Source organism: Manis pentadactyla, chromosome 8 (genome assembly GCF_030020395.1).
Source record: "Manis pentadactyla isolate mManPen7 chromosome 8, mManPen7.hap1, whole genome shotgun sequence".
In the NCBI taxonomy this organism is placed as follows: domain Eukaryota; kingdom Metazoa; phylum Chordata; class Mammalia; order Pholidota; family Manidae; genus Manis; species Manis pentadactyla.
The window spans coordinates 97,634,601-97,662,000 of record NC_080026.1 but is presented as its reverse complement, the minus strand read 5'-3'; the positions used below and the strand labels follow the sequence as shown (position 1 = coordinate 97,662,000).

At 42.6% G+C, this 27,400-nt stretch overlaps 1 protein-coding gene across 1 annotated transcript in view; it reads right to left on the bottom strand.

Moving 5' to 3' along the window:
- Positions 1–27,400, bottom strand: part of LRMDA (leucine rich melanocyte differentiation associated) — a 1,052,350-nt gene that overhangs the window by 1,024,148 nt on the left and 802 nt on the right. Inside the window, exon 2 of the mRNA XM_036928616.2 lies at positions 22,094–22,194. Coding sequence (XP_036784511.1) covers positions 22,094–22,194 — 101 coding nt within the window. The remainder of the gene's footprint in view (positions 1–22,093; positions 22,195–27,400) is intronic.

Genomic DNA, 27,400 nt, shown 5'->3' with positions numbered 1-27,400 from the left:
TAAATAATCAATGGATCAATGACCAAATCAAAATGGAGATCCAGCAATATATGGAAACAAATGACAACAACAACACTAAGCCCCAACTTCTGTGGGACACAGCAAAAGCAGTCTTAAGAGGAAAGTATATAGCAATCCAAGCATATTTAAAAAAGGAAGAGCAATCCCAAATGAATGGTCTAATGTCACAATTATCGAAATTGGAAAAAGAAGAACAGATGAGGCCTAAGGTCAGCAGAAGGAGGGACATAATAAAGATCAGAGAAGAAATAAATAAAATTGAGAAGAATAAAACAATAGCAAAAATCAGTGAAACCAAGAGCTGGTTCTTCGAGAAAATAAACAAAATAGATAAGCCTCTAGCCAGACTTATTAAGAAGAAAAGAGAGTCAACACAAATCAACAGTATCAGAAACGAGAAAGGAAAAATCACGACGGACCCCACGGAAATGCAAAGAATTATTGGAGAATACTATGAAAACCTATATGCTAACAAGCTGGGAAACCTAGGAGAAATGGACAACTTCCTAGAAAAATACAACCTTCCAAGATTGACCCAGGAAGAAACAGAAAATCTAAACAGACCAATTACCAGCAACAAAATTGAAGCGGTAATCAAAAAACTACCAAAGAACAAAACCCCCGGGCCAGATGGATTTACCTCGGAATTTTATCAGACATACAGGGAAGACATAATACCCATTCTCCTTAAAGTTTTCCAAAAAATAGAGGAGGAGGGGATACTCCCAAACTCATTCTATGAAGCTAACATCACCCTAATACCAAAACCAGGCAAAGACCCCACCAAAAAAGAAAACTACAGACCAATATCCCTGATGAACGTAGATGCAAAAATACTCAACAAAATATTAGCAAACCGAATTCAAAAATACATCAAAAGGATCATACACCATGACCAAGTGGGATTCATCCCAGGGATGCAAGGATGGTACAACATTCGAAAGTCCATCAACATCATCCACCACATCAACAAAAAGAAAGACAAAAACCACATGATCATCTCCATAGATGCTGAAAAAGCATTTGACAAAGTTCAACATCCATTCATGATAAAAACTCTCAGCAAAATGGGAATAGAGGGCAAGTACCTCAACATAATAAAGGCCATCTATGATAAACTGACAGCCAACATTATATTGAACAGCGAGAAGCTGAAAGCATTTCCTCTGAGATCAGGAACTAGACAGGGATGCCCACTCTCTCCACTGTTATTTAACATAGTACTGGAGGTCCTAGCCACGGCAATCAGACAAAACAAAGAAATACAAGGAATCCAGATTGGTAAAGAAGAAGTTAAACTGTCACTATTTGCAGATGACATGATACTGTACATAAAAAACCCTAAAGACTCCACCCCAAAACTACTAGAACTGATATCGGAATACAGCAAAGTTGCAGGATACAAAATCAACACACAGAAATCTGTGGCTTTCCTATACACTAACAATGAACCAACAGAAAGAGAAATCAGGAAAACAACTCCATTCACAATTGCATCAAAAAAAATAAAATACCTAGGAATAAACCTAACCAAAGAAGTGAAAGACCTATACCCTGAAAACTACAAGACACTCTTAAGAGAAATTAAAGGAGACACTAACAGATGGAAACTCATCCCATGCTCGTGGCTAGGAAGAATTAATATCGTCAAAATGGCCATCCTGCCCAAAGCAATATACAGATTTGATGCAATCCCTATGAAACTACCAGCAACATTCTTCAATGAACTGGAACAAATAATTCAAAAATTCATATGGAAACACCAAAGACCCCGAATAGCCAAAGCAATCCTGAGAAAGAAGAATAAAGTAGGGGGGATCTCACTCCCCAACTTCAAGCTCTACTATAAAGCCATAGTAATCAAGACAATTTGGTACTGGCACAAGAGCAGAGCCACAGACCAATGGAACAGACTAGAGAATCCAGACATTAACCCAGACATATATGGTCAATTAATATTTGATAAAGGAGCCATGGACATACAATGGCGAAATGACAGTCTCTTCAACAGGTGGTGCTGGCAAAACTGGACAGCTACATGTAGGAGAATGAAACTGGACCATTGTCTAACCCCATATACAAAAGTAAACTCAAAATGGATCAAAGGCCTGAATGTAAGCCATGAAACCATTAAACTCTTGGAAGAAAACATAGGCAAAAACCTCTTAGACATAAACATGAGTGACCTCTTCTTGAACATTTCTCCCCGGGCAAGGAAAACAACAGCAAAAATGAGTAAGTGGGACTATATTAAGCTGAAAAGCTTCTGTACAGCAAAAGACACCATCAATAGAACAAAAAGGATCCCTACAGTATGGGAGAATATATTTGAAAATGACACATCCGATAAAGGCTTGACGTCCAGAATATATAAAGAGCTCACACGCCTCAACAAACAAAAAACAAATAACCCAATTAAAAAATGGGCAGAGGAACTGAACAGACAGTTCTCCAAAAAAGAAATACAGATGGCCAACAGACACATGAAAAGATGCTCCACATCGCTAATTATCAGAGAAATGCAAATTAAAACTACAATGAGGTATCACCTCACACCAGTAAGGATGGCTGCCATCCCAAAGACAAACAACAACAAATGTTGGTGAGGCTGTGGAGAAAGGGGAACCCTCCTACACTGCTGGCGGGAATGTAAGTTAGTTCAACCATTGTGGAAAGCAGTATGGAGGTACATCAAAATGCTTAAAACAGACTTACCATTTGACCCAGGAATCCCACTCCTAGGAATTTACCCTAAGAACGCAGCAATCAAGTTTGAGAAAGACAGATGCACCCCTATGTTTATTGCAGCACTATTTACAATAGCCAAGAATGGGAAGCAACCTAAATGTCCATCGATAGATGAATGGATAAAGAAGATGTGGTACATATACACAATGGAATACTACTCAGCCATAAGAAAAGGGCAAATCCAATCATTTGCAGCATCATGGATGGAGCTGGAGGGTATTATGCTCAGTGAAACAAGCCAAGCGGAGAAAGAGAAATACCAAATGATTTCACTTATCTGTGGAATATAAGAACAAAGGAAAAACTGAAGGAACAAAACAGCAGCAGAATCACAGAACTCAAGAATGGACTAACAGGTACCAAAGGGAAAGGGACTGGGGAGGATGGGTGGGTAGGGAGGGATAAGGGGTGGGGAGAAGTAGGGGGGTATTAAGATTAACATGCATGGGGGGGTAGGAGAAAAGGGAGGGCTGTACAACACAGAGAAGGCAAGTAGTGATTCTACAACATTTTGCTATGCTGATGGACAGTGACTGTAAAGGGGTTTATAGGGGAGACCTGGTATAGGGGAGAGCTTAGTAAACATAATATTCATCATGTAAGTGTAGATTAGTGATACCAAAAAAAAAAAAAAGGGGGCAGTTCCTGTGTGGTAACCTCCAATGAGTTCTACACAAGGGTATAAAGGGCATATAAAAGTGTAGGCACAGGGTCTGTTTGCGTCTATACAGAAGATCAAAGCCTAATTGGGCTACCCCGAAAATGAACTAAGATGAAAGAGAACTTCCAACATCAGCACTCTCTGGAAGACTCATGCCAGAAGATGATCATCAAAAAACCCCAACAACGATCCACGCACTGCTACAGCTGTAGATGCACTCATCCCACCAGCTCCTGGACTTGCCATTGGAATGAAGAAGGAGATATCTAAGCTGGCCTGTGCATACAGTAAAACAACAAATTTGACTGGATCTATACTGTTGGAACTCAACCAAGAATTAGGAGAAGTGCAAATTGTAGCGCTCAAAAATCTTACAACTACAGACTATTTACTGTTAAAAGAACATAAGGGATGTGAACATTCCCCAGGAATGGGTTGTTTTAATTTGTCTGATTTCTCTCAGACTGTTCAAGTTCAGTTGGACAATATCCACCATATCATCGATAAGTTTTCACAAATGCCTAAGGTGCCTAACTGGTTTTCTTGGTTTCACTGCAGATGGCTGGTAATTACAGATATGCTTTGGTTATGTAACTATACTCCTATTATGTTAATGTGTGCGCACAATTTAAGTAGTAGCTTAAAACCTATACATGCTGAAGTTACTCTACAAGAAGATATGTCAAAGAAATAATCAATCTTCCCATGTTTTCTTCCGCCTGCTACTTCTATAGATTTTCTTCTTCCTTCCTATTTACAACCCTTAAATAGAATTCGTGCCTCATATCAAATTTACCGAGTATCATAATTCTTCCAAGTGGTAAAGATACCTCAAGACAAATACTGGGCATAGAAGCTACAGGGCATAAATATGCAAAGAAATAAAAAGCTAACCATTTCAAACAATAAGGCTTCTCTCTCACTTACCAACTTTACATTTCCCTGTATGGCCCCGGAAGATGACTGGTTAGCCAGAGACGGGTAAGATTCCTCAAGGGAGGAACAACCTAAGACAGGCACAGTCGCAGGGGGGTCATCAGGTGAGAAATTGGGGATCAACAGAGGTGAGGCTTAGAACCTCACCCCCCCTGTTCTGAGAGAAATCTTCTGCATACGTGGATGTTTTATTGCCCTGGTCTAGCTTGGATTAACACATAGTCTACAGGCACACACCTGATCATCTACATTTGCTCTCTTACAACACTGAACTATGTTTTCTACCTTTATCTTGTATCTACCTACCACTTCAGCATTTTATTAAAAGTAATAATAATAAAGAGAGAAATGTGGTATCCACATATAAATCAAGTATAAAAACCAAATGAGTATTCATATTTGAACTGACTGTTTATAGTTCATAATGCATGAGCAAAACCGAAAGTTTCTGTGATGACTGCCCTTGTACTGTTCACTATGTAACTTATTCATTATGTAAGAATTTGTTCTACATGTAAAAACTTGTTTGTTATGCCTCAGAAGATTGGAGACTGACGAAAATTAGGCTTGGGGTGGATTAATGATTGTGCATTGAGCATTGACTCCCCTATACAGAATTTTATTGTCGTTAACAACCATTTGATCAGTAAATATGAGAGATGCCCTCACAAAAAAAAAAAAAAAAAAAAAAAGGACAGACTTCCAATGGTAAAATAAATAAGTAACCGGGATGTAATGTATAGCATAAGGAATATAGTCAAGATATTGTAACAGCTTGGTAGGGTGATAGCTGGAACGTAGAATTATGTATATAAATGTTTTATCACTGTGTTGTACACTTGAAACTAATGTAATGTAATATTGTGCATTAACTACCCTTCAATAAAAAATAATTATCTAAAAAAAAAAAAGTAAACATTTCTTTGGTCCAATTTCCCATTCCCTAGCAATAATGTACCATGTGTACTTTTTCACTTCAGTTTCCTTTGTTAAAAGAAAGGATTAGACCAGTGTACTTCAAACTGTGTTCCACAGAACCCTAGGGTGCCACAAGGGCTTCTGAGTTTCTTCAAATGACTACTTTAAATTCAACTTTTAACCATTTTTTTTAAGACTGTAATTTCAGAATGGTATGTACTCTCATGTTAGACACCACATTTCAACACTCCTGGGGACAATGGCACATTACCTGTGCCACCAAGTGACCCATCTTGTGCAAATCTCAAAGCTGCTTCTTACAACTGTCTAGTTAAGGAGTATCTTGATATTTGCAAAGTGAACTTTAAGAGGGGGAGACAAACTTAACCATTTGCAACTGCTTAACTGAGTGGATTGGTATTTAGATATTCCACAGTCAAAGCCAAATACAGGAAGCACTGAACACTGGGACCAGCATAAAACTGCACTTTGTGTCTAAACTCAACATCAAACCCAGTGTTCACCTGAACAGCATCACTGCCTTTGCTGACGCACTTAAGAAAAAAGAACACTATGATATTTTTATTTCATTACGATTGTTCTATATAAAATTTTGTTTGACAAGGACTCTGCTGCTAGAAAAATAACTTTGAAAACCACTGAATTAAGCCAACCTATGTCTAAGTTTCCTTCTGACAGAGTGTGGTTCTATGAAGCATAGCACGGGTATCATGGGAAGAGTGGAGCATTGTGATAAAGGGGATCTGGTTGAGTCCCAGCTTCCACACTTACTATGTGACATCGGGCATTGTACTTGATCCATCTACTTTATCTGTAAAAAGGAGAAAAAAGCCTCATAGAGTTGGGAGGGCTCGATGAGGTAGCATGGTAAACACTGAGCAACTGTTAGTCGATATTACATCATTATTGCTATTTGGTATATATGCGAAGAAGGAATGGCTAAATAGTGGACAGTGTAACATGGCACAAACAGTTCCCAGGGGCAACAGACAAAAATGCTTTCATACAATCAATAGAAATTTCTTCACTAAATTGCATAATAAAATCCAGAGCAGTCTGTCTCAGATTACCTGGTCCATGTTTATTTCCTATTTCCACAACTTCTTTGTCATCTGACTAGTTTATACTTGGGAAATAAGTCTTCTTTTCATTATAAATCAATTTTGAATCTCCATGTTCTATCTCCCTGTACAATACCTAAATGTGATTTTTAATATTGATCTTCTGGGAAGAGGTTCTAACAAGTCCTTTTCTAAAAAAAAAAAGTTAATAGACCCTGTTGGTTACAACAGAACTGTTCAATTCAATGTACGTCAGACATTACACAAAAGGCAACTTTTAGTAAAGGCAAGAAAATTAGTTGGAAGAAATTTATAGTTGTAGAAAATAGTCACATGCTCCTTGCAAGGAAATACACTGGAAGACTATGGTCTCCCTTTTTTAATTGCATACAAGTCACAAGCAACAAATGCCACATGACCCCAAGCAAAATAATCCCAAGGATAGTTCTGCTCAAAAACAAAAGAATCAAAAATGAATTAACTATTTTGGGGAATAGCAGTTCTTCTGGTACATTATCTACAGAAACAAAACTCTTTTAATACTTCATTTGATCTTCATAACCTTGATAGGTAAGTACCATTATCCCCCATTTGGAAAAGGACAACACAGATCAAATGACTTGCTCAATATCTCACAGACCATTTGTGATGGAGTGAAGACTAAGAGTCAGGTATCCTATCTTATCATCTCATTGCCTTTCCACCAAATTGTGCTCCAAATAAAACTCCCTGGACCTCTTGGGCTCCCACAGTGACTCTGAGCTTCAAACTAGCCAAGAGTGCAGATTCTCAATTTAAAGAATATCTACATATATATTTATGTAGACAGTAATGCATTATATGATGTTAACTTGCTGTGGTAATCATTCTGCAATGTATACATATATCAAATCATTATGCTGTATACCTTGGACTAATGCAATGTTATATATCAATTATACTTCAATAAAACTGGGAAAAAAATAGTTATGCAGTACCTAGTGATTTACAAAAGCATTTGCCTTCAAATAACCTATCTCCTGTGCGGCAACCCAGAGACATCCTCAGGAGAAACATTCTTTGCCTATAACTGATGATGAAACTGACTCAGACCTCAAGTATCATGCAGATAAACAGCAACAGGACTTAAGCACACCTGAGGTGGAGCCAAAATTAAAGTGCAGTCCAAACCCCCAGAGGTTCTGTACTAGGGTGTGAGGGAGCTTCTTGGATTTTTGCTGTAATTATTTTTCTTCTTAAAGGAACAGGACAAAAGAAGTTAACTGAACTTCATTTGCTACAGACTCCTAAAGCATTCATGTTTGATGTAAAGACTCACTGACTACAGTTTACCTTCCCTGGAAAATATGAGGTGAAATACAAAACAGTATTTCTTTCTTTGGGAAGAAAACAAAATAGCAATAGCCTTGAGAGGTGGGTGGGAACGTTGTCCTCTTTTCATACACCTGAAAGACAGAATTTTCCTCTTCTCTACCATTTAGTTACCAACGTACAACTAGCTTGCCAAAGATCTAAGCACAACAGTAAGTTAGAACTGGGGGAAATGCAATGAAACACATTGTAGGGGCTCTGCACGCAGGTCTTACAGCGGGGGCCAAACTGCATGTAAATCTTGGCTCCTCGCTAACCAGCTGGGCCTTTGGGAAAGTCACTTAACCTTGGCACACTTTCATTTCCTGTCTTCAAACTGAAGAACATCTTGTTTTTAAACATTCATCTTAGCAAATGAGAAATTCCCAGATTAGATGGCATCTTCCAGTGGAGGGGCACCTACCACAAGCATAACCCTGGCCTACACACTCTTGAAAGACAAGATATTATCCTATCCTGAAAAAGATTAACATTCCAAAGGGATGCAGAGTTACTGCAGAGGCCCCAAGGCATTCACAAAACCAATAATGTGCACAGTCTCATGGGGCAGAACCACCCCCCACCCCCCCACTACGTATCAGCCTTGCAGAAACACCGTGGCATGGAAGAACAAAGAAGTGCAATTTCTGAGAGATGAGACATGAGATTTCAAGTTTGGGTTCCTCCCCTTCTGAATGAGCCCAGAGCCAGGCTACTGGGCCTTACTGGGTGACTAAGCGGCACAGATTCTCATAGCAGGAGTCACGGAGCTGCATTAACTGTGACCCTTCTAACAGGGTAATTACCACATATGTGTGTCACACTGACACGCAGTCCCTGCTCAGCCTGGAACAGGTTGCCCTCGACCAGCTGGAGGTGGCTTGTCTCCCCCCGCATGCCTTGTCGCTCCAGAGTGAAGGCCTGAGGGGAAGAACCCACAGCTCCCCCAAGTCCTTGCTTGACTGGCCTCCCCAAAACACCTGGCCTGGTCAGCTTCCCTCCTCCAGCTTTTATTTCCCAGAACCACCACCGTTCTGCTCAGCACGGGTGTTTACATCTGAACATATGGGAAGGTGCTTACTCTGCTCTCCAGCTGCTCTCCTCCTGGACTCCCGCAAACCCCTGAGGGCACACAGACCAGGGTCTCACCATCTCCACTTAGGATAAGCCAGGTCCCAGACCCCTGTTGTTGTGTGAGCTGTTTACCTATAGACCCAGTGTGGCAAACTCTGCTCTCTCTCCAGGGTGTGACCCAAGTGCCAATCTTTTCATGAAGTGTCCTTTGAAATCCTCCCTCCTGAGACTTTCTTGAGCACGAGGACTGATAGTACACCCTGGCAGGTAATGGAACTATGTTGTCCTATGGTTTTCTTCAGAGACCTGTATGACAGCCAGCCCAGGGCTCACCTGGGCCAACTCACCTGCTCTGCCTGGTACCCTCCTTTCCACATGTGGCTCCCCAAGACTGCTCACTAACTCAAAGAGAACACGCTTCCCAGACAGTGGATGGAGTAACCATGCTCCTCAATAAGAGAGAAATGCAAAGTTCTCCAAGTCCTCTGATAGAATTTGATAGTGGCTCTGGATTGTTCTCCAATAATTTCACCTGTACTAGCCTTTAGCTCCACATTAAACATGTGAGCTTTTTCAAGGGAAAACATCACATCTCTAAGTTCCAGGGGCTGAGGAACCTTGTATGCACTCAATATTTACGTATCTATAATGAATAGGAAGGGACTTGCAAAGAACAATTATCCAAGTCTTCAGCCCTTGAGGATATCTCCAGGCAACTTTGGGGGAACCGTGCTATCCTGAGCAGTCCCTACCTCCACTCAGCTGAATGACCATCTATGGCCAGGGCTGTGTAAGCCATGAAAATACCTTGAAGACTACCTTGCCCAGAGGTACACCAATGGAGGGATCTAGTTGTACATGGCAGCTGGAAAGACCATTGTAACCCTTGCTGGCTTCCTCCAAAACATAAGTCACCCAGGCTTGACTTCCCCCTACCAGCTGAAGAGGAAGAAAATAAGAGAAAGCTTAAGCTATTTGGTTAATTTGATCCCTACAGTCACTCTTCCAGGGCTTCCAGGAACAAATACACTACTCCTCAGGGTCAGAACACTAGACAAATTGAAGTCAGGCGAGGCTGATTTTTCTTATGAGAACCAAGCCTCCAGGAAAAGAATTCAGAGTATTGGTTTGTTATTTCCAATTACAACTGCAAGGATAGTTAGCTGTCTGTGATGTTGGTCCAGCTCAGCCATCTGGGAAGAATTCAAAAGAAACAACAAAGACATACAATTCACCTGTCAGCCCAGACGAAGATAGTGGGTGCCCTCCTAGGCTCACCCACAGGGTCCTGATCACCCACTGCTCTTAGGAGGTATAATCCTGAGGAATCGGGCTGCCACAGCGATGCACTTAGAAGGGACCGGAAATACATTCTGAAAAACAAGCCCCTGAGATAAAATGAACACTCCACCAGGCAATCTCAGTGTACCCCCTCAAAGACTGACATGCAAGCAGGCAAATGCCCACTAATCCAGCTTTTCAGAAGGTGGACAGACAGCAAAAGCTCTTAACTAACTCCAACCCCTCTCACTTCTGCTCCACCAACCCCACAAATGCATTTGAGGAAGTTCAACCCACAGAGCTGGTGCCAAACAAATATAAAAAGAACAGTTAAAATTCTGAGGAACACAATCCCTCAAAATGCACATATATAAGCATCTAGAGGGATGTAGGTCTCAGTGAAACAGAAAAGAGTCTTAGAAAAATGGTGCCTTTGCAGAACAGCATCTTATCTGGAAGGAATACATCTGAAGTATCCCCTGTGCTGTACAACACAAAATTAGCTCCAATTAAAGCAACTTAATTCAAAAATAAATTTAAATTTAAAAAGGCTTCCTTTTCCATCATCCTGTGTTCTTCCCCACTCACATCTGCTCTACATCTGAGCATCATTCGGGAGAAAAGACAATATAAAAACCAGCCACTGAGTAGAGGCTGCAGATGGCAACAAAACTACTACAAATACCACATTTTGACAGTGGGCACCTCAAAATAGTTTTCTTCACCCATTTTCTCTGTCTCTCCCTGCTGCCTCTCACAGGCACTCACAGAAACACGCCCTCTCTGGAGATACACATTATATAGAATTTTTTTTTTTTTTTTTTTTGGTGGGAGGTTTACAAAGCTACAACTATGAATCACCTTATTTCTCTTTGACCCACATCAAACTAAACCAGTCTGAAGACTCAGATGTCATTCTCTCCCTACCCCCAACAATGAAAGTCTTTCCCCTTCAGAAGTTCCACACATCTACTAAAATAATTTGAGACCATCAGAAAGGCCATTATGCCTGCAAACTTTAAATATAATTTAAGTGATTCCTAGTATATAAATATTTCATATCGGAAATTGATTTCCAAATAAAGTACACATGAAGAATGCCCACACTAAGCAGTGTTCTAAAATATGAGCAGCTTTTTTTAAGTTATGCCACAATTTATTCTTTTTGTTTCCAATTTTTTTTTTTTTACCGAAGTATAGTTGATATACAATCTTACATTGGTTGTGATATACAACAGAGTGGTTCAACAGTTACCCATATTATTAAATCCTCACCCCAACTGGTAGTTACTATCTAGAAAGATGTTTCAGAATCACTGGCTGTATTTTCCATGCTGTACTACTAACCCTGTGACCAACTTACATTATGATTGAGAATTTTTGTGCCTCTTTATCCATGAGTAGCATTTAATGCATCTGAAAACCTGAAATCCACACAAGGTCATGCATGATTACATGTCCTCTATGTAGAAGTAAAACTGCTGCCTCTAACTCCCTTCATGTCAGGCTAGAAATGTAACCCAGTGGAATCTTCAGGAAGAAGAGCTAAATAAAAGATTTTAAACAAAATTTTACTTTGCTAAACTGCTTAATTTTCAAGGGAATAACCTGGGGAATGGATAAGGTTGAGAATTGATGCCAGATACTATTTTTTAACTGTCATGTCCTAAAAGCACTGAATTTTTACTATAGGTAACACCAGAGTAAAATTTTAAGCACTCCAACCCTAAAAAAGCTCCGGCCACTAGCCCTCATCCTGTGTCAAGAGGCAAAAATTTTTTTAAATCCTTTTTCTCAAAGTTGTAAGAAAACAAACAGGTTGCGACACAGCCCAAACTCCAAACACACACACATTCTCCCTGAGTGGCATGAGCAGCAGTTAGGGTTGAAAGTGGTGGGCAAAGAGCAGAGACACACAATAAGCAGCACTAACCAGGACTCCAGGCCGCACAGAACAAACCAGCTCCAAGCAAATGGGCGCTGAGAGCCCAACCAAAACATTCCAGGAAGCCTCAAGAATGTGACAGCCCGGGACCCCAGGCAGCCCTGAAATGTGGCAAAGTGGACCAGGGGTCTTCACTGGAGCCTCTACCCTCTCCCACACCCTGACCACTCCTTTCCTCCATCTCTTCTTTGGGTACCAAGGAAAGAAGACATAACACCAAGTGGGGGTGGACCAAGTAAAATATGCCAAGCCAGAGGCACAGAATTGAGCAAATTAGCAAGCATATACACCCTCCAAATGTACTATTCAGCAAAGCACCATCTTGCTGATGGAGACTTAAAACGCACGCACACACACACAAATTTTTTTTTTTTTTTCACCAGAGCAACAGCTGAGAAGTAAAAAATTCTAACTCTTCAAGCTTTAGCGAAAGCTAAATCCTCTCTTGCCTAAACTGCTGCATTCAGCTTGATGCAGTTAAATTAACCAAAATGTTGCCTGGGCATTTAAATTCTTTTTCTTTGCTTTTTTCTCCTTACAAGCAGAGGGGGATGGGGGAGGGGGTTGATACATAATAAGTCAAAAGACAAAGCAACTTCAAAACAAAATCAGTTATTTGTAAACAATCCTTGTGGGGATTTTTTTCCCCTCCTCTCCCCCCAACCCAAGAAAAACAGCCGTGGCAGTTGTAATAGAAAGCCAAGTAAAGATAAATCAATTAGCTTGCTAATTTCTCCCCTCTCATTTATTTAGCTCTGCACTGTATTTGTCGTAATTGACTACAATTATGTTAATTACTAACTCCAGTATAATTACTATATTTATTGTCATTGAGCATGCGATGTACCCACAGCAAAGCTGGCATTTGTCGGGCATCAAGAAAGCAAACTGTCGAGAGGTGATTCTCGGCAAACTGGCGGATGTGGCTTCAGCAAATGAAAGGGCAAAAGAGATTTCATGCAATGTTAGTTTGAAAGCACCGGTTCATTAAGGATATTAATTTTCTGATAACTACACATTTAAGCATGACACACTAGCGCAGTATCTACAGGATTTCGCAATTATTAATGCGTGACAGTTTCAAATGCTAAGTGAATCAATTAAACAGCAGCATTCACAATTTGAGAAGAGATAACTGCTTCATAACTACCTAAGACTACAATTTTCACATGACAAAAAAGAGCCATTGAGGCGCCTTCAAAACCTGACAGGTCAAGAAAGAAGTTTGAAACAAAAGCACCTTACAACCATCATCTCTCCTCTTTACTTGTCAGATCAACTTTGCTAGTGTCTCCCCAGAAACGGCATCACATGCCAGCTGCCACAAGGTGATTTTTCATGTCTTGTCAAAGAAATCTTTTATTCTATTTGCTCTGCATTAACATGTTACATTTATTGATCAAGGGCCTGTTCGGCAGCCACAGCAGGGCACTGAGCTCTCCATGCCTACAGGGCTTTGATGTCCCGGTGACATTCGAGCCCGAATAATGCACATACTAAATGGATTTAATGCAGAAATGTGTTTGGAACTGACAGTTACATTAATAACAGCCCCTCACACTGATAAATATGCAATTGCTACTATTAAGAGTTACCCAATTATGGAGAAAATATTTCTCTACCTTATAAATAAATCCATCAAGGAAAAAAAGTTTTAACAATGGTGCATTTTCTTAAAACACTTCTCCAGCTGCAGAAAATGGGCCATGTGGGGGTTAACACCCCCTCTCCTGCCTGCCCTCCAATTGTTTCTAAGAAGTCTTGCTTTATCTCAAGAATGGTTTGTGGATTTTTTTTAACCTTTTTTGTTGGTCTTCCCTACTCTACCCGTCTCTTATTTCTTCAGAACCAGAGAAAAAGCAGACACCCAAGAGACTGAAAAATTGGGTTCTGTATAAACTCAGAGAGGAACTTCGGGGAGGTGGTACAAAAGTGGGTGGCATGTAGCTGATCTCCATAATGATGGGCCTGGAGGAAGAGGGGTCTTTTATATATAAACTCTAAATGAAACCTCAACATATGTGTGTGTCTCCCTCATTTAAAACCCTAAGTGACCTTGTGCTATGGCAAGGGTGGGAGTGTGAAGCGGAAGAGAAAGCAGCTGGGATAGAAGAGACCTTTTATTAGATAAGTCCCAGCCTGGGAGAAATTGTGGTTATTATATCCCTACAATTAAAGAGACACCCAGCAAAAAGCATCATCACTCCCCTTTCATCATAAACGAGCAGGGACAGCTGAAATCCCCAACGCAGCAGTCCCTGGGGGACTAGAGGAATGGGGCTCAGCAGACGGTGGGTGCGTGCATGCAAGTACACACGCACACATGGACACAAACACCTTCCCTCCAGACTAAAAACTCCTCTTCCCTCCAGACTAAAACCTCATGATGCGTCATCTGTCTCAGGGCTCCCTGGCCCCAAGGCTGGGGCAGCGAATAGTCCAGCCACAGCACCTGCTGAGCCTTTTCTCCCCATGAGAGTGACTTTCATTTGAGCACAGCCCAAGGGAAATCCCCACCTCATAGCCAGCCCACATCTCACAAGATCCTGCCAACCCCAAACTTTCCAAATCAGGAAGAGTTGGGAAAAACAGGAAAGAGGAGGCAATTCACCAGATAGAACTCTTGAGGTCTCCAACTTGGAGCTGCAGGATCCACTATGACCTTACTACAGTGATTTCCACAGGCTGCTCGTGATTTTAAGAGAAAAAAAACTTTCCCCCTCGCAAGGAAATATAGGCTTGGAAATGGTTGCCCATCTTCTTTAAAAAGAAAATAACAGATTATATCTAGAGAAGCAGTTTAGAGTAACTGTGAAGCTGAAGTCAGCCCACCAGGGACATTTAATGCCCGCTCTCTCAATGCACCACGGAGTAGTCTGGGGCACGTTTCTTCCCCTATCTGGGCATCGTCTGTAAAATGTGGGCAATCATAGTCCCATCATCAAAGGCTGGTGGGAGGACTGGATGAGATAACATGTTAAGTGTTCTGCCCGGCCTTGGCATGTAGTAGTAAGTGCTACATACTATTGGTTACTTGTCAGTAAGACAACAAACACGATGACTGATGCCACCTGTCCGATCCCTTGTCCCTATACTCCCGTGAAGAGTGGAGGTGATTGGCCTTTCGGTACTTATTTGCAAGACCGCTTTATTGTGAAACTCATCAAGAGAGCGATTCTACAAGCCACCTCCAAAAGGACTCAGAGGTATTTCTCAACAAAGTGCAGCTGCCATGAGAGAGGGAGTATTCTTTTTTGTCCAAGGCTGTCCTATGCCCTGCGAAATATTCAGTATCCCTGGCCTCACCCACTAAATATTAGGAGAGCTCCTACCCCCAACACGGTGGTGGAGAACGTGGAAAGCCAGTGAGGAGGAAGTTAGAAAGGGTTAAGCTTGCCAGTCTCTCTCCTCCTCCTGCCAAATCCCACTGCTAACAGCCACCCTGACAGCATGGAGGGCAGCATCGCCCGCGTGCACAGTGAAGTCCACAGAGCAGAGGGAGAAGGTGGAGCAGGGAAGCCTAAGATTCAAAAGGCTCAGGGAAAGACATTTTAAAAAGAAAGGAAAATTAAACGCAAGATTCTGAGGCAGTAAAATGGATGGGAAGGGAAATAAAAGGCATTACCAAAAAGCCTAGGGATTTCTTATCCTACAGGCAAACGCTATAGGCAACATGGAGACAACGTGTATGAAAGCACTTTCTAAATCACACTGCAAGTGACAGGGGTTATCATCTCTGATAAAGCTGAGCCTCATCACGGGCCCTCAGACAACTCTTTCCAACCACCCACGACTTCCCCAGCCCAGTCTCACCCACAGTGGCTCAATACCCCATTTTCTATGGCCAAAGTGGAAATCCTGGAAGTCAGGACATTTTCTGGAGGAAAGGGCGGTGCCGATTTCAACCTCATTCAGTGGCCTGTTCCTTCAGTGATCTTCCCTCCCTTCCTTGCCTCAGACTGCTTTTGGTGGTTCTACAGTCATGCAGGTCACTCCAGAAATTGTGAATACAGGCCATCAGACTTGCTACTGAAACTTTAAATACTACCTGTTAAGTCATTTTCCACTTCACCTTTTGATTTTATATTCTGTTGGTAACTGGAGACACTTGAATGGCCCAAGATGTTCTCAGAACAAAAAAGATGCTTTTCACAGCATCACCCTGTGAGAATACCAGTTCCAACAGACATAGATCCTTGTCTCCGTGCAATTATCAATGCCCTAAAACTACTTCGAAATTCATTAACAGTTTAATCTTTCTAAGGCCTACCTTTTCTACCATGCTCTCTTACTTTCAAGGCTTACTGGTATCAGACCACTATATTTGGGTTTTGAAAACAAGTACAAACAAGGCCTCTGACCACAAAGAAATGGCTGACAAAGACCCAGTACTAACAGAACATGCCCTTTGAGCTGTTCTCCTGAGAGTCTGGGTGGAAAATTTTCTCTCTAACCCATTTCCACTGTAATATGAACAAAGGTATGCTCCTAGCTGGCAGGTATGAAAAATATATATGAGATGAATGGGTATAGCCTATGAAATGTCAAAGACAATTAGAAAACTAAGGTATTTGTATCTATTAGGATGAGCCACATGATGTTACACAAATTCTCTGATGTCTCAGACACAGACTTCTCATTCACAATCTATGTCCAACATGGATCAGCAAGGGGTTCTGATCATTTATGAGATATATAAGATTTACGATCATAGTAGGCAGAAGAGAAAGGGGCAAACTGTACACTGGTTCTTCAAATTTCTGCCTGTAAGTCCACCAAAGGATGCAGAGATGAGCAAACATTCAGTTGCTGAAGAAGAAATCCTGAATTCATGAAGAATGCCAGTGACTACCAGAGAATGAAATGACCCCTGTGGAGGGTCAAGCCTGGGCTTTTAGCCTCACTGTGATTAAGTCCAAGCTCTACCAATAGCTGTGTGTATTGACGACCTATTATGTGCCGGGTAATTTGTTAGGCACTTCACACAGTTAGGCACTCAGCATTTCTCCAATTAGCCTAAGGCCAATTAAGTAACTAGTGAGAGTAGGATTTCAAGCCAGGGTGCTCTAACCCCAAAGCCTTGGCTCCTTTTAATTCCACCGCTCATTTGCCAATTGAGCAGCAAGTTCACAGGCCTAATTTCACCTAGCAGTTCCTAACAGACATAGAAATGGTGGTGTATCTGTCCTCGAAGCTTTGACAGTGCACCACATATCCAACACACTGCCTGGCAGAGAAGACAAAGCCACCTTTGTTTTTAGAGCTGCTCAAACTCCCCAGTCCTTCACTTTCATCCAAAGCCAGGGGAGCAACAAGCAAGCTTGTACCTAAGAAATGTCTCCTAAGCAATTCCCCCACCGAGTGCATACACTAGAGTGATGCTAAATAAGATGTGATCACAAATAATTTTTAAAACGTACACTTCCTGTTGCCATAAATCAATTAAATGCTCTTGATTTTACTGCCAGATTGACACAGGTGTACCACTCTGCCAGCTGTGTTCAACAAGTTCAGCAGGCAACCCAAACTACTCAGGGCCCTTGAAGGAGAAGGACGGGGCTGCCAAGAACTCTGCCTTTTCCTAATCAGAGGAGAGGAAAGCTGAAGCTGGAATAACTCATTAACAAGGCCTCTTTGCCCGGAGCAGATCAAGGAACCAGCACTGATGAAAGAATAGGATCTCTTTATTGATCAGCAAAGTAAAATGTGAAAACCTCAAAAACAAGCTAAGGAAGAGTTTGGGACAATGGATATTCATATATTCTTGGTAGCAAAAATTGGTATAACATCTCCTGGGGGCAATCAGACATCTGTATCAAAGCCCTCTGACAATTCTCTCTAGGAATTTGTCCCAATCAACTAATCAGAGACATATTCAACGAGTATTATAAGGATATTTATAACAGTAAAAATCTGGAAACAATTTAATGTCCAACACTAAGAAATAAGAAATCATTGAAAACTGTAATGCAGTATTTATTGAGAGGAAGAAATGCTTCCAACACAATATAAGTAACAGCATCATTTTTTAAACACTTGGCATTTATAAAAGACAAGAAGACAGTATAATGTTAACTGGTGATTTCTGGATGGTAAGATTTTTATCAGTGATTTGAGAGAAAGAGGGTTTCCTTCATACTTCCCTGAGTTTTCCAAGGCTCCATACCAATCACTGTTTTATTTTTTTTTAATTGTCTTCAAAAAGTAAGATCTAAAGTACACTTTCATGCAGATGTAGATGGACTCATCATCATGAATGCATTCAAATTCAGAACGCAACCCTATTCCTCTCAATGGTTACCTGATAAGTTCTCTAAATCCTCCATCCCCATTTTACAGTGGATGGCAGGACTCTGCCCCTGGGAATCACGTCCAGGAGGAAAGATCTGGGCTGAAAAAAGTAGAAGAGAAGAACATTTGACTCTTCTAAGGGAGCCAGAAAGTTTCTTCAGATCTGTTGTCTGGCTTCCCATTCCAGCTGTCCCAGGCACACCCCGGCTCCAAGGACTTCCACTCCCCCAGGACAGAGTCATAGAAACAATACAGTCTGAATTTCCACAACCTTCTATAGGGAGAGGTAAGCAGTTTACTATTGGAAAGCCCAACATAAGCAGAGGAAGATTCACAATAGTTAATGGAAGACAGAAGACTGAGGTGTAATGGAAAGAAAAAATATATACATATAGTGACTTAAAACAAAAGTTCAGAGCTTATAACCCATAAATCACCCTTTCCTCCGACATAAACACATGGTGTGGCCATAGGGAGAAATCAGCACAACCATCACTTTTATGAATGAGATTACCAATGATGATGGTTTATAGCTATGAATCAATAGTAAGACAATAAAGAAGGATGTTTCTAACATGAGTGCTTAACTGAAGCCTGGTGCCTCCCTTTACCATCTTGGCAAAAGTAATACAAATCTGGCCACATAAGAAGAAATTCACATGTTCGTATATTCACAGAATGTCTCTGGAAGACTACAAAAAACAACAGTCGTTAACTGTAGAGGGGAACTGGGGTAGGAGGGGCCAAAGGACACAAGTGTAAAGGAGGCTTTCTTTTCACTGTTTGCATGTTTGTTCCTACTAAAGGTTGTACCATATGAATATATTAAACTACTCAAAAAATGAATAAAAAGAACTTCTTGCCTAAAAACAAATTGTATCCTAAGGTACAAACGGACTACAGCTAATTTTGTGACCATGGGAGTAGCAAAATTTGTAGGAGGGGGTATTGCTCTGATCAGACAATATTGTGAAATGACTCTGGATGTGAAAAGGAAGCCTGCAGAGAGGTTCTTAAGAGGGGGGGCAGTAATTTTTCCTGTATAAAACAAAGTGAGAAGAATTTCGTGTTTCTGAGGGTAGTGTTAGGAAAATGGTAAACAATGTGAAAAGGAGAGAAAGGGGCTGGTCACATGCAGGCAGCCTGACCCTAATAAGAGGCACGGCCAGGGAAAAATTCTCTATAGCAACGCGGTACCCAAAAGCTTTCCAGGAACAATTCTATCCCATGCTTGCCTCCTGCCTTGTGCTACAATTACCAACCACCTCCCCACAATATACTTTGAACTGGCAGTAAAAGTCTGTAACACAGTAATACTAGATTGGGCTTTGGAGAAGGGAAAGGTGTGTCCCAAAGGGACCAGACAGGCGGCCTGGGGGAGAACCACAGACAACAGACTGGTGAGGTAGAGCAGGGGGGTTTGGGGACTCCGGGTGCAGGGCAGATGGACCAGGAGATACGCTCCCCCAGATCCCACAGCAAGCGTGAGGATGGGCTGGGAGAGCTTTCCACAGGGCATGAGATGGGGTTCTCAATACTTCATGTGGAAATGAGGACCCCCGCAGCCTGGCGGGCTTGCGTCATTGTTACATACTTATTTGGAAGGTAAGTTTATGTTCTTTCTCTTCCCTTCTCCCTAGTCTCTCTCTAGAGTCTAGAGAAGAGTCAGCTAACCATCTACAATGTCTGTAAGATCCAGCTGAAGGCAAAGAGAGAACAGTGCCTGAGTAAGCTCACATCTCCCTGACACCCAAGAGACATAGTGCTCCCTCCCCTTTAGCGAAAGAATGTGGTCAACAAGGATCCAATCCCAAACATGCCCACACTAAGTCAGGATTGCTTTCCTCCACTCTTTTCTCTAACTCCCTCCAACTTAACCAAGTCTTAATGTAAACGCTTCTTAAACCTCAGATCTCCCCTCCTCCACTTCTCATCCCTGCCCCCACCCAGGCATGACACAGCATGGAGAGCACACACTGACAAGAACACGCTCCTAACCAGATATGAGAGCAACTCAAACTCACCGCTACAGAAATGTTCTTTCAACAATATGAAATTCTTAACTTCTCTCCTTCTGAATCCATGTTCCCAACCTTCCCCACACCGCCTCCAAGACCCGTCATTGTCTATGATAAATCCCTATAGATCCAGCTCCCGAGTACCAAGAACCCCTTCTCACTACTGACCCTGCTTGCCACACACACACAGTCTAGCCCCCTCTCTCCCAAAGGGAGGCAGGGCCTCCGGGTGTGACAAAGGCGCTTTCATTTCCTCCAACCTGACAGCTGAGTCCCATGACCAGTGCCCACTGACAATCCTCACAGGGCCCAGCCCCCTCAAACCCACATCCGGGCTCTCACCAGTTGGAGGCACAATGCCCATGCCCTTGGAGGAACACTTTCCAAAGCCCAGGCAAAAGAACCCTTTGTCTGAGTCCATGCTGGGGGGCTACTGAGGGCGCACATGTGGCTCAGGCATAGTCCAGTCCAGGTTGTGTATTCTGTCCTCTACGCGGGTACTAGAACCAAAAACAATCCTTAATTTCTTTAGAGTCAGCATGTGTTTGGCATCCTCTTATCACTATGCATTACTCAGTCACCACATTCCCCCCGCAGCATAGAAATGCTTTCGGTGTCAGAGAGCACACACACACACACACACGCACACACACACGCACACACACATACACACAGTGCCCTCTCTTTCTACATAACCCTCCGGAGGCCCCTCCCTAGAGACAGTGTATCTCACCAGCAGGGCCCTGTGCTCCTGAGCAACAGCCCAAGCAGCTCTGCTGGCTTAGTTTAAACACAGAGTCCCCCACTGCCCACTGGAACCTTAATGGTTCTGTCCATCTTCTCTCAAATTCTTAATTCCCAAGTGTCCTAACTCAGAAGCTGGGAGGAAAAAAAGACTCCAAGGCATGGAAGCAGGAACATACCTGAACCCTGGGGATGAAATTCAGGCTCCTCATCCGCCTTCCATCACAAGACGATTTGTTCCCTTCAGAAGGCCGCACAGCTTTCAGGCGGCACTTAGGCGGAAAAGCCCTTCATGGAACCAGCTTGTCAGGAGGAAAAGCCACCACCCCCTTGGCCTCTGCACATTACCCCACGGATACCTGCTTCCCAAGTACCTCCAACTTCCCTCCCCCAAGCCCCAAGCGAGTCACAATGCACAACCTGTGGGAGGAAATGAAATAGCTGTGCTCTCCATTGGAATAATATGTAAGATCACAGTTACCTTTGCCAAGATTGATAGAGTTGTTAGAATTTCCCTCCACTCACCCCATGCTGACAGTGTCTGAATTACTTTGAAATACCATCTGGGAGAAATCACCACAAATATTCAAGGTTTCCAATTCATAAAAAAAAAGAAAAGAAAGAAAACACACACATATACACACCCTCCCGGTGATTTGGCAAATCTTTGGGAGATGGAATTATCTGGAAAAGCATTCCTAAACTCTCCCAAATCACTCCTGCTGGCTCTATCCCATTCCTTCCCCAAGAGTATTCTCACTTGTCTGCATGAGCATCAGTAAGAAGGAAAAGGACGAAGCGAAAGTATGTTCCCTCCCGGAGGTCTCCTGGAGGACGGATGCCGCTCCTGCCCGCTGGTGGTGCAAAGAGGTTAGCTGAAGAATTCTTTGAAGCAGTCCCACCTTTGGGGTGTGATTCCGCATGTCTCAAAGCCCTGCACCCTATGCATCTGACTTTCATCTGCAGGCCATTACCAGGGGGACAGCCTCCCAGGCCTGTTCTGCATCCTGTGAAGGTTACATACCTCAGAAGGTTAAAGCTCAGATCCAGCCTCTTTGCGAAATGTCCACAGTCCCTGCCAAGGTGTTCTGGAATTTCTCTGCAGTCCTGGCCTATGTAGGACACCTGGAAATTAAATGGAACAGAAACAATGTGGCAAAAGGAAATCACCCAGCTGCTCACAACCCTGCGTCATTGATCCGATGATTGCTTCCGCAACTTTAAACGCACAGTCCTCCACACAGAAAGATCACATTTGTGGCTATTTTCCTGATCAAATCAGCTTTGAGGGCTTCAGGGATTCTGCCAACAGCTCCCCTTTCCTGGTACACTTAAGCATGATGGAGACTAATCCCAGCACAATGGAAACTGGACTAAAATTGGCCGGATTCAAGCATTCCCCACACCCCTCCCCCCAAAAAAATCCCAACATCAGAGCACGCTGATAAAATCGCAGCGATCAGCCTCTTGCCCAGGGGCCTTTCCAACAGCTGCCCCACTGGCTCTCCTTCTCCCTCCCCTTCACTGTGCACCCTTCTTCCAAATACCCTGTTATGCACATTACCTCATAAAAGACACAGCACATGCACTTACCAGCATTCAACCTGCAGGATGCTGGAACAAATAAGGTTGGACAAGAAAACCTCCCAAGACGGCCAATCCCATCCTATTACCACTGGGTACAAAATGTCCTCCACACTAGGAACAAAGTTGATTCAAAGACAACGGGGCAATGATGCGTAGCCAGAGCTTCCAGGTCTCTCCTCCAGGAAGCCTTTTGCAATCAACACCATTCTGCTTGCAGTGCTGTTTCCTTAGGCCTTCTTTCGCTTATTTTATATTATTCTTATTAACTTAGTATGTGCCCAAGTATTAAGAAGCTGAACTGAATTTGATCCTAGGACTTCTGGCTGCGGGAAGGTCAGAGGGTTTTCTCACTGTCCCAACCATTCAGTCTTTGAAATCTCTTTTTACAGATGGCACCCTGCAGTTGGATTGGCAACTAATTCCAAAACCCGTAAAACAAATCCATGGGTTGGAATTAGCCAGTGGGTCACAATACCTGGTATTTCCCTACAAGACAACCTTCTCAACCACTAGGTAGAAATTCAGGCCTGTCAAATGGCTACAGCCTTGATCCTTTCCCCCTACAAATCCACATTCTTCTAACACATACAGACAAGGATGTCTTGGAATGAGTCAAAGACTATACCCAGGAGGTTATTCTTCCTCTCCACCCTGGCATGCGCCACCATCTTGTACATGTCATCGCCAGTCAAGATTCATGTGATATAACACCAGAGAAGCTGAGCTTTGGAGAAACCCAGTTCTTCCCTCAGACTTGCCAAGGACTAAATCTAGTGGGGACGCAATTTGTCAAAATCCCTCATGAGGAGCAAGAATATGGTGGCCATCTTATGCCCTCAGATATTACATATGAATTACTTATAGCCAATCATTCTAGAACTACAAAAACAGCTTTCACATGGCTCAACCTAATACATATTTCACCCCAAAACCCTCAGTTTTTCAAGTCATGTCTTGACTGCTGACAACACAGTATACTGTATTCACTCTCCAGTAACTTCTTTCCTGGAGAAGAGAAAGTGAGGAGAAGGGACAGAAAAGTAGCTGACTCCAATAAAATAATCTGACTCAGGAAGATACAGGCTAAGAAGTAAAGGGCTTGAAGTCCAGTTCAGCAGTCTCTCTCCTCTCTACATGGAGCCATCTTTCCTGAGAATTCCTTGTGTAACAAATTAAGTTGTGCTTCCAAGCAGAGATGGATATCACACACCAAGGACAGACTGGCCCCAATCAATCTAAGGAGTTCAATTTCCCTCAGGACGCCCACTCAGTCAGCAGCAGCTTCTGTAAGTTCACACTGACCTCCAGGCCCATGGTGCTCACCAGAAAACCCATCCTTTCCACCCCAGCATGCACCACCATCTTGTACATGTCATCACCAGTCAAGATTCATGTGATATAACACCAGAGAAGCTGAGCTTTAGAGAAACCGAGTTCTTCCCTCAGACTTGCCAAGGACTAAATCTAGTGGGAACGCAATTTGTCAAAACCCCTCATGTTTTATACAAGGAAACTAAGACTCCAGAGACCCAGTGCAATACAGCTTCTTAGTGATAGAGCCTGGACCACGTCCTGCACCAGAAATAAGGTCTTTCAACTCGGGGGCCATGGGTTGCTTCAAAATCCACATGCGGACGTGTGTTTTCTTGATCAACAATGCCAATGGTGCATCTATCCTTGTGTTTTGATTTTAAAATGAGTCTTCTTAGCTGAAAGGTCAAGAACCACTTCATGACACCATGTTGCATGCCCCAGGAGAGTGTCAGAGCCTGGAAAAAGGAGGGATATTTGCTCCCTTTTTCTTCTGTAGGATTTCCCTCCAGAGGAAGCAGGAGCACCAAGAAGAGCTATCGACATGAAGCATTCAGATCTCTTATAAAGAGTCAGGCAAGATTTTCATCAGCTTGCTTTATTACAGGATCTCAGCACAATATCCCAGAAAAACAAAACAAAGCACAACCCGTTCCCAGGCCACAGAGACAAAGACCAATATTTAGTGTGCAAACCAACTTGATAAGCCATCTGCATGCCTGGACCACCGCAACGATAAACTAGAAGCTTTTAGAGATGTGAGTTAAGCTGACCACATTGAAGGATTCAAATCAGCTAGAAAAGGCTTAAAAGCAGCAAGCAGCTACTGCCAGGCATTGCAACCAGTGCTCAAGGAGAAAAGAGACTTGTTTATGAAGTGCTCCTGGGTAGAAGACAATACCTCTCAGGAGATCAGGAAGCTTCTTGGAGCACAGGACCACCTAATGCAAGAATCAAGGCCCAAGGAGCCAGACCAAAAATAGTTCGCTTCTTCAGCAAACTAGAAGGGATGTAGAGAATAATTCTTAAAGGGCACAGAAGAACACATCCAGATAGAGAAGTCATTGCATTTAGCCAATTATCTTGATTTAGACTGAACTGAGGAACCAACTTTTGTACTTTTTATTTGCCAACCTTATATAATCTGTACTCCAAGACTTCCACCCTGTGTGGAATGACAACAGAAAAGGATACCTCTATTGGGGAAATGAATAAAAATATATCAAGTTAAAGACCACTATAGAGTGGAACCTCAGAGAGAAAAACTGGAATGTCTGTACAAGATTCCCACACATACACATACCCAGCCCCTCGGAACAGAAGCTGCAGGAAATTACAAAACTGGAGAAGACTGCTGGTTTCTCTCTGCGTTTGGGATGGTCTAACTCCCTGAACATTTTTAGGGCTGCTGGGTGTGTCAGTAGTCAGACTGAGAGATTATTTTATGATGCCTGGCCCTACCCAGGGTGGGGAGATCTTTGGATTTAAATTTCCAGCTCTGTCAGTAGACACAGTCCTAAGGCAGGAATCTGGGTCCCCAAGCTGCCTACTGGCTGTGTTATCTTGGGTGGGTCACAACCTCAGGGAAACTGTCTCCTCTTCCATAAACCAGTCTAACACTAACTGCCTCCAAAGGTATTAAGAATAATTTAGCACACATTAAGTGCTTATTCAATCCTCATGAAATAGCCCCATGTGTCACATATTATCCTCAATTTACCCATAGGAATGAGATAGAGTACACAGAACTGTCCTTGGCATTAGTGGCCATTGCTGATCAGACCAGTATCTTTATGGAAGGGATTTGTTATGCTGATGTATCTTGGGCACAAGATTTCAGCCCCCAAATTCCAAATCTGCATTTGTCTACAATTGCATTGATGCCTTTACTTGGTCATAAACTAGTAGAAAAAAGTATTGAGGACTTAATGTTGAATATAAATGACGCATTCAAGCCAAAAGAAGGCCAAATGAAGATACATGTTAAATGGAAAGATTTGATAGAGAATACTGGAGGGAGGCCTGTTACAGGCCTGTGGAACTCCTAAAACCCAGGATAACAGCATTCAGTACACAGTGGCACTACAAGCATTGACCTAGTTTCAGCAAAAAATAACCATCCACCTCATTGTTTATTTTAATTTTAGTGGTGTTATGGTTTTTTTCTTTGCACTTAAACCATCCCTTTGATTGGGGGTTTATAGGTCTCTTAAGATGAACTTAGAAAACAGTTTTACCTTGTTCTATGTTTGTAGATTAAAGCAACTCTGTAATAAAAACAGTAGCAACACTATAAGCTCTTGGGAAGTTTTTTTTGTCCTTTAAGAAAGATCTACAAAGTTTGAGAAATACCATGTGACATACATTAAAGGCACTACCTCTTGTAACGGCTGTCATTAGAAACCGCAAGAGGCAAAATGCTAAAAGAGGTTCTGACCTCAGGACAGCCACTCAGATGCACTGGCCTAGGAGCCTCAGACACTGGGGCCCTAACTCCCCAGAAGCCTGCCTTCTCAGGTCCTCTCTCTGGGCAGCTCCATCTGTTTGAATCAGTCTCCAAGGGCCCAAAGTGCACAGACCTGGTGTCTGGGGACATGGGGGCCGTTCCTGGCCCTCTCCTCCAGTCCCATCCTCTGGGCAGCCATAGTAACTCCCCTTAAGCCCCTTTTCCCTGCCAGCTAAATAAGACCCTTCAATTTTAACTTCTCCGGAAGAGGTACTTCCCTGGCCTGATCACTTTTGAACTCTTGAGGAGTGGGAAGACATTCCCTTTAGCCCGAAGTAGTCTCAAAATTTAATTGTGCCTGACACTATCCGCCTTAGGCAATCCAAGCTTCAAAGCCTTGGAACTGCTTCTCTAGGATGTGCAGGGAAAGGTGGGAAGGAGGGCTGGGTTAATGAAGTCCAAGAGAGAAACCTGGCTTTTCCAGCAGGTAAAAACACCTGGCCCCAGTGTAGCTGAATATCCCTTCAGCAATGACTAACACCACCTGAGGCTTCACTAACAGGGCTGAAAGCAAGTGAAGCTCAGTATCTGTCACTCAGGGTTGAAACTGGGGTGTTGCCATTCCCACAGACACCTACCTGTTCAAGGAGTCAAGTGCAGAAATAAGACTGCAGGACTGTAGCCATCTACCTGCCTTGGATAAGGCACCTATGATTAGGAGCCAGAGCCAGTGTGGAGCACAGCCCCCCAACCTAGAGGCCACAGGGGTGCATCATGATTTTCACTAGGAACTTTTTGCCTTTATGGACCCCTCCCTCCATTAAAAAAAGAAAAAAAAGTCCTAAAACTAAAATTTACATTTTAAAACTGCACTGGCATAAAGACGAATATATTAAAACATTTTGACCAAAGTTATTTTTTTCTTCCAATTATGAAGGCAAACTTTTTCAGGAGCCCTTCCAAAGTACTGTGGGCTGTGGGCACTGC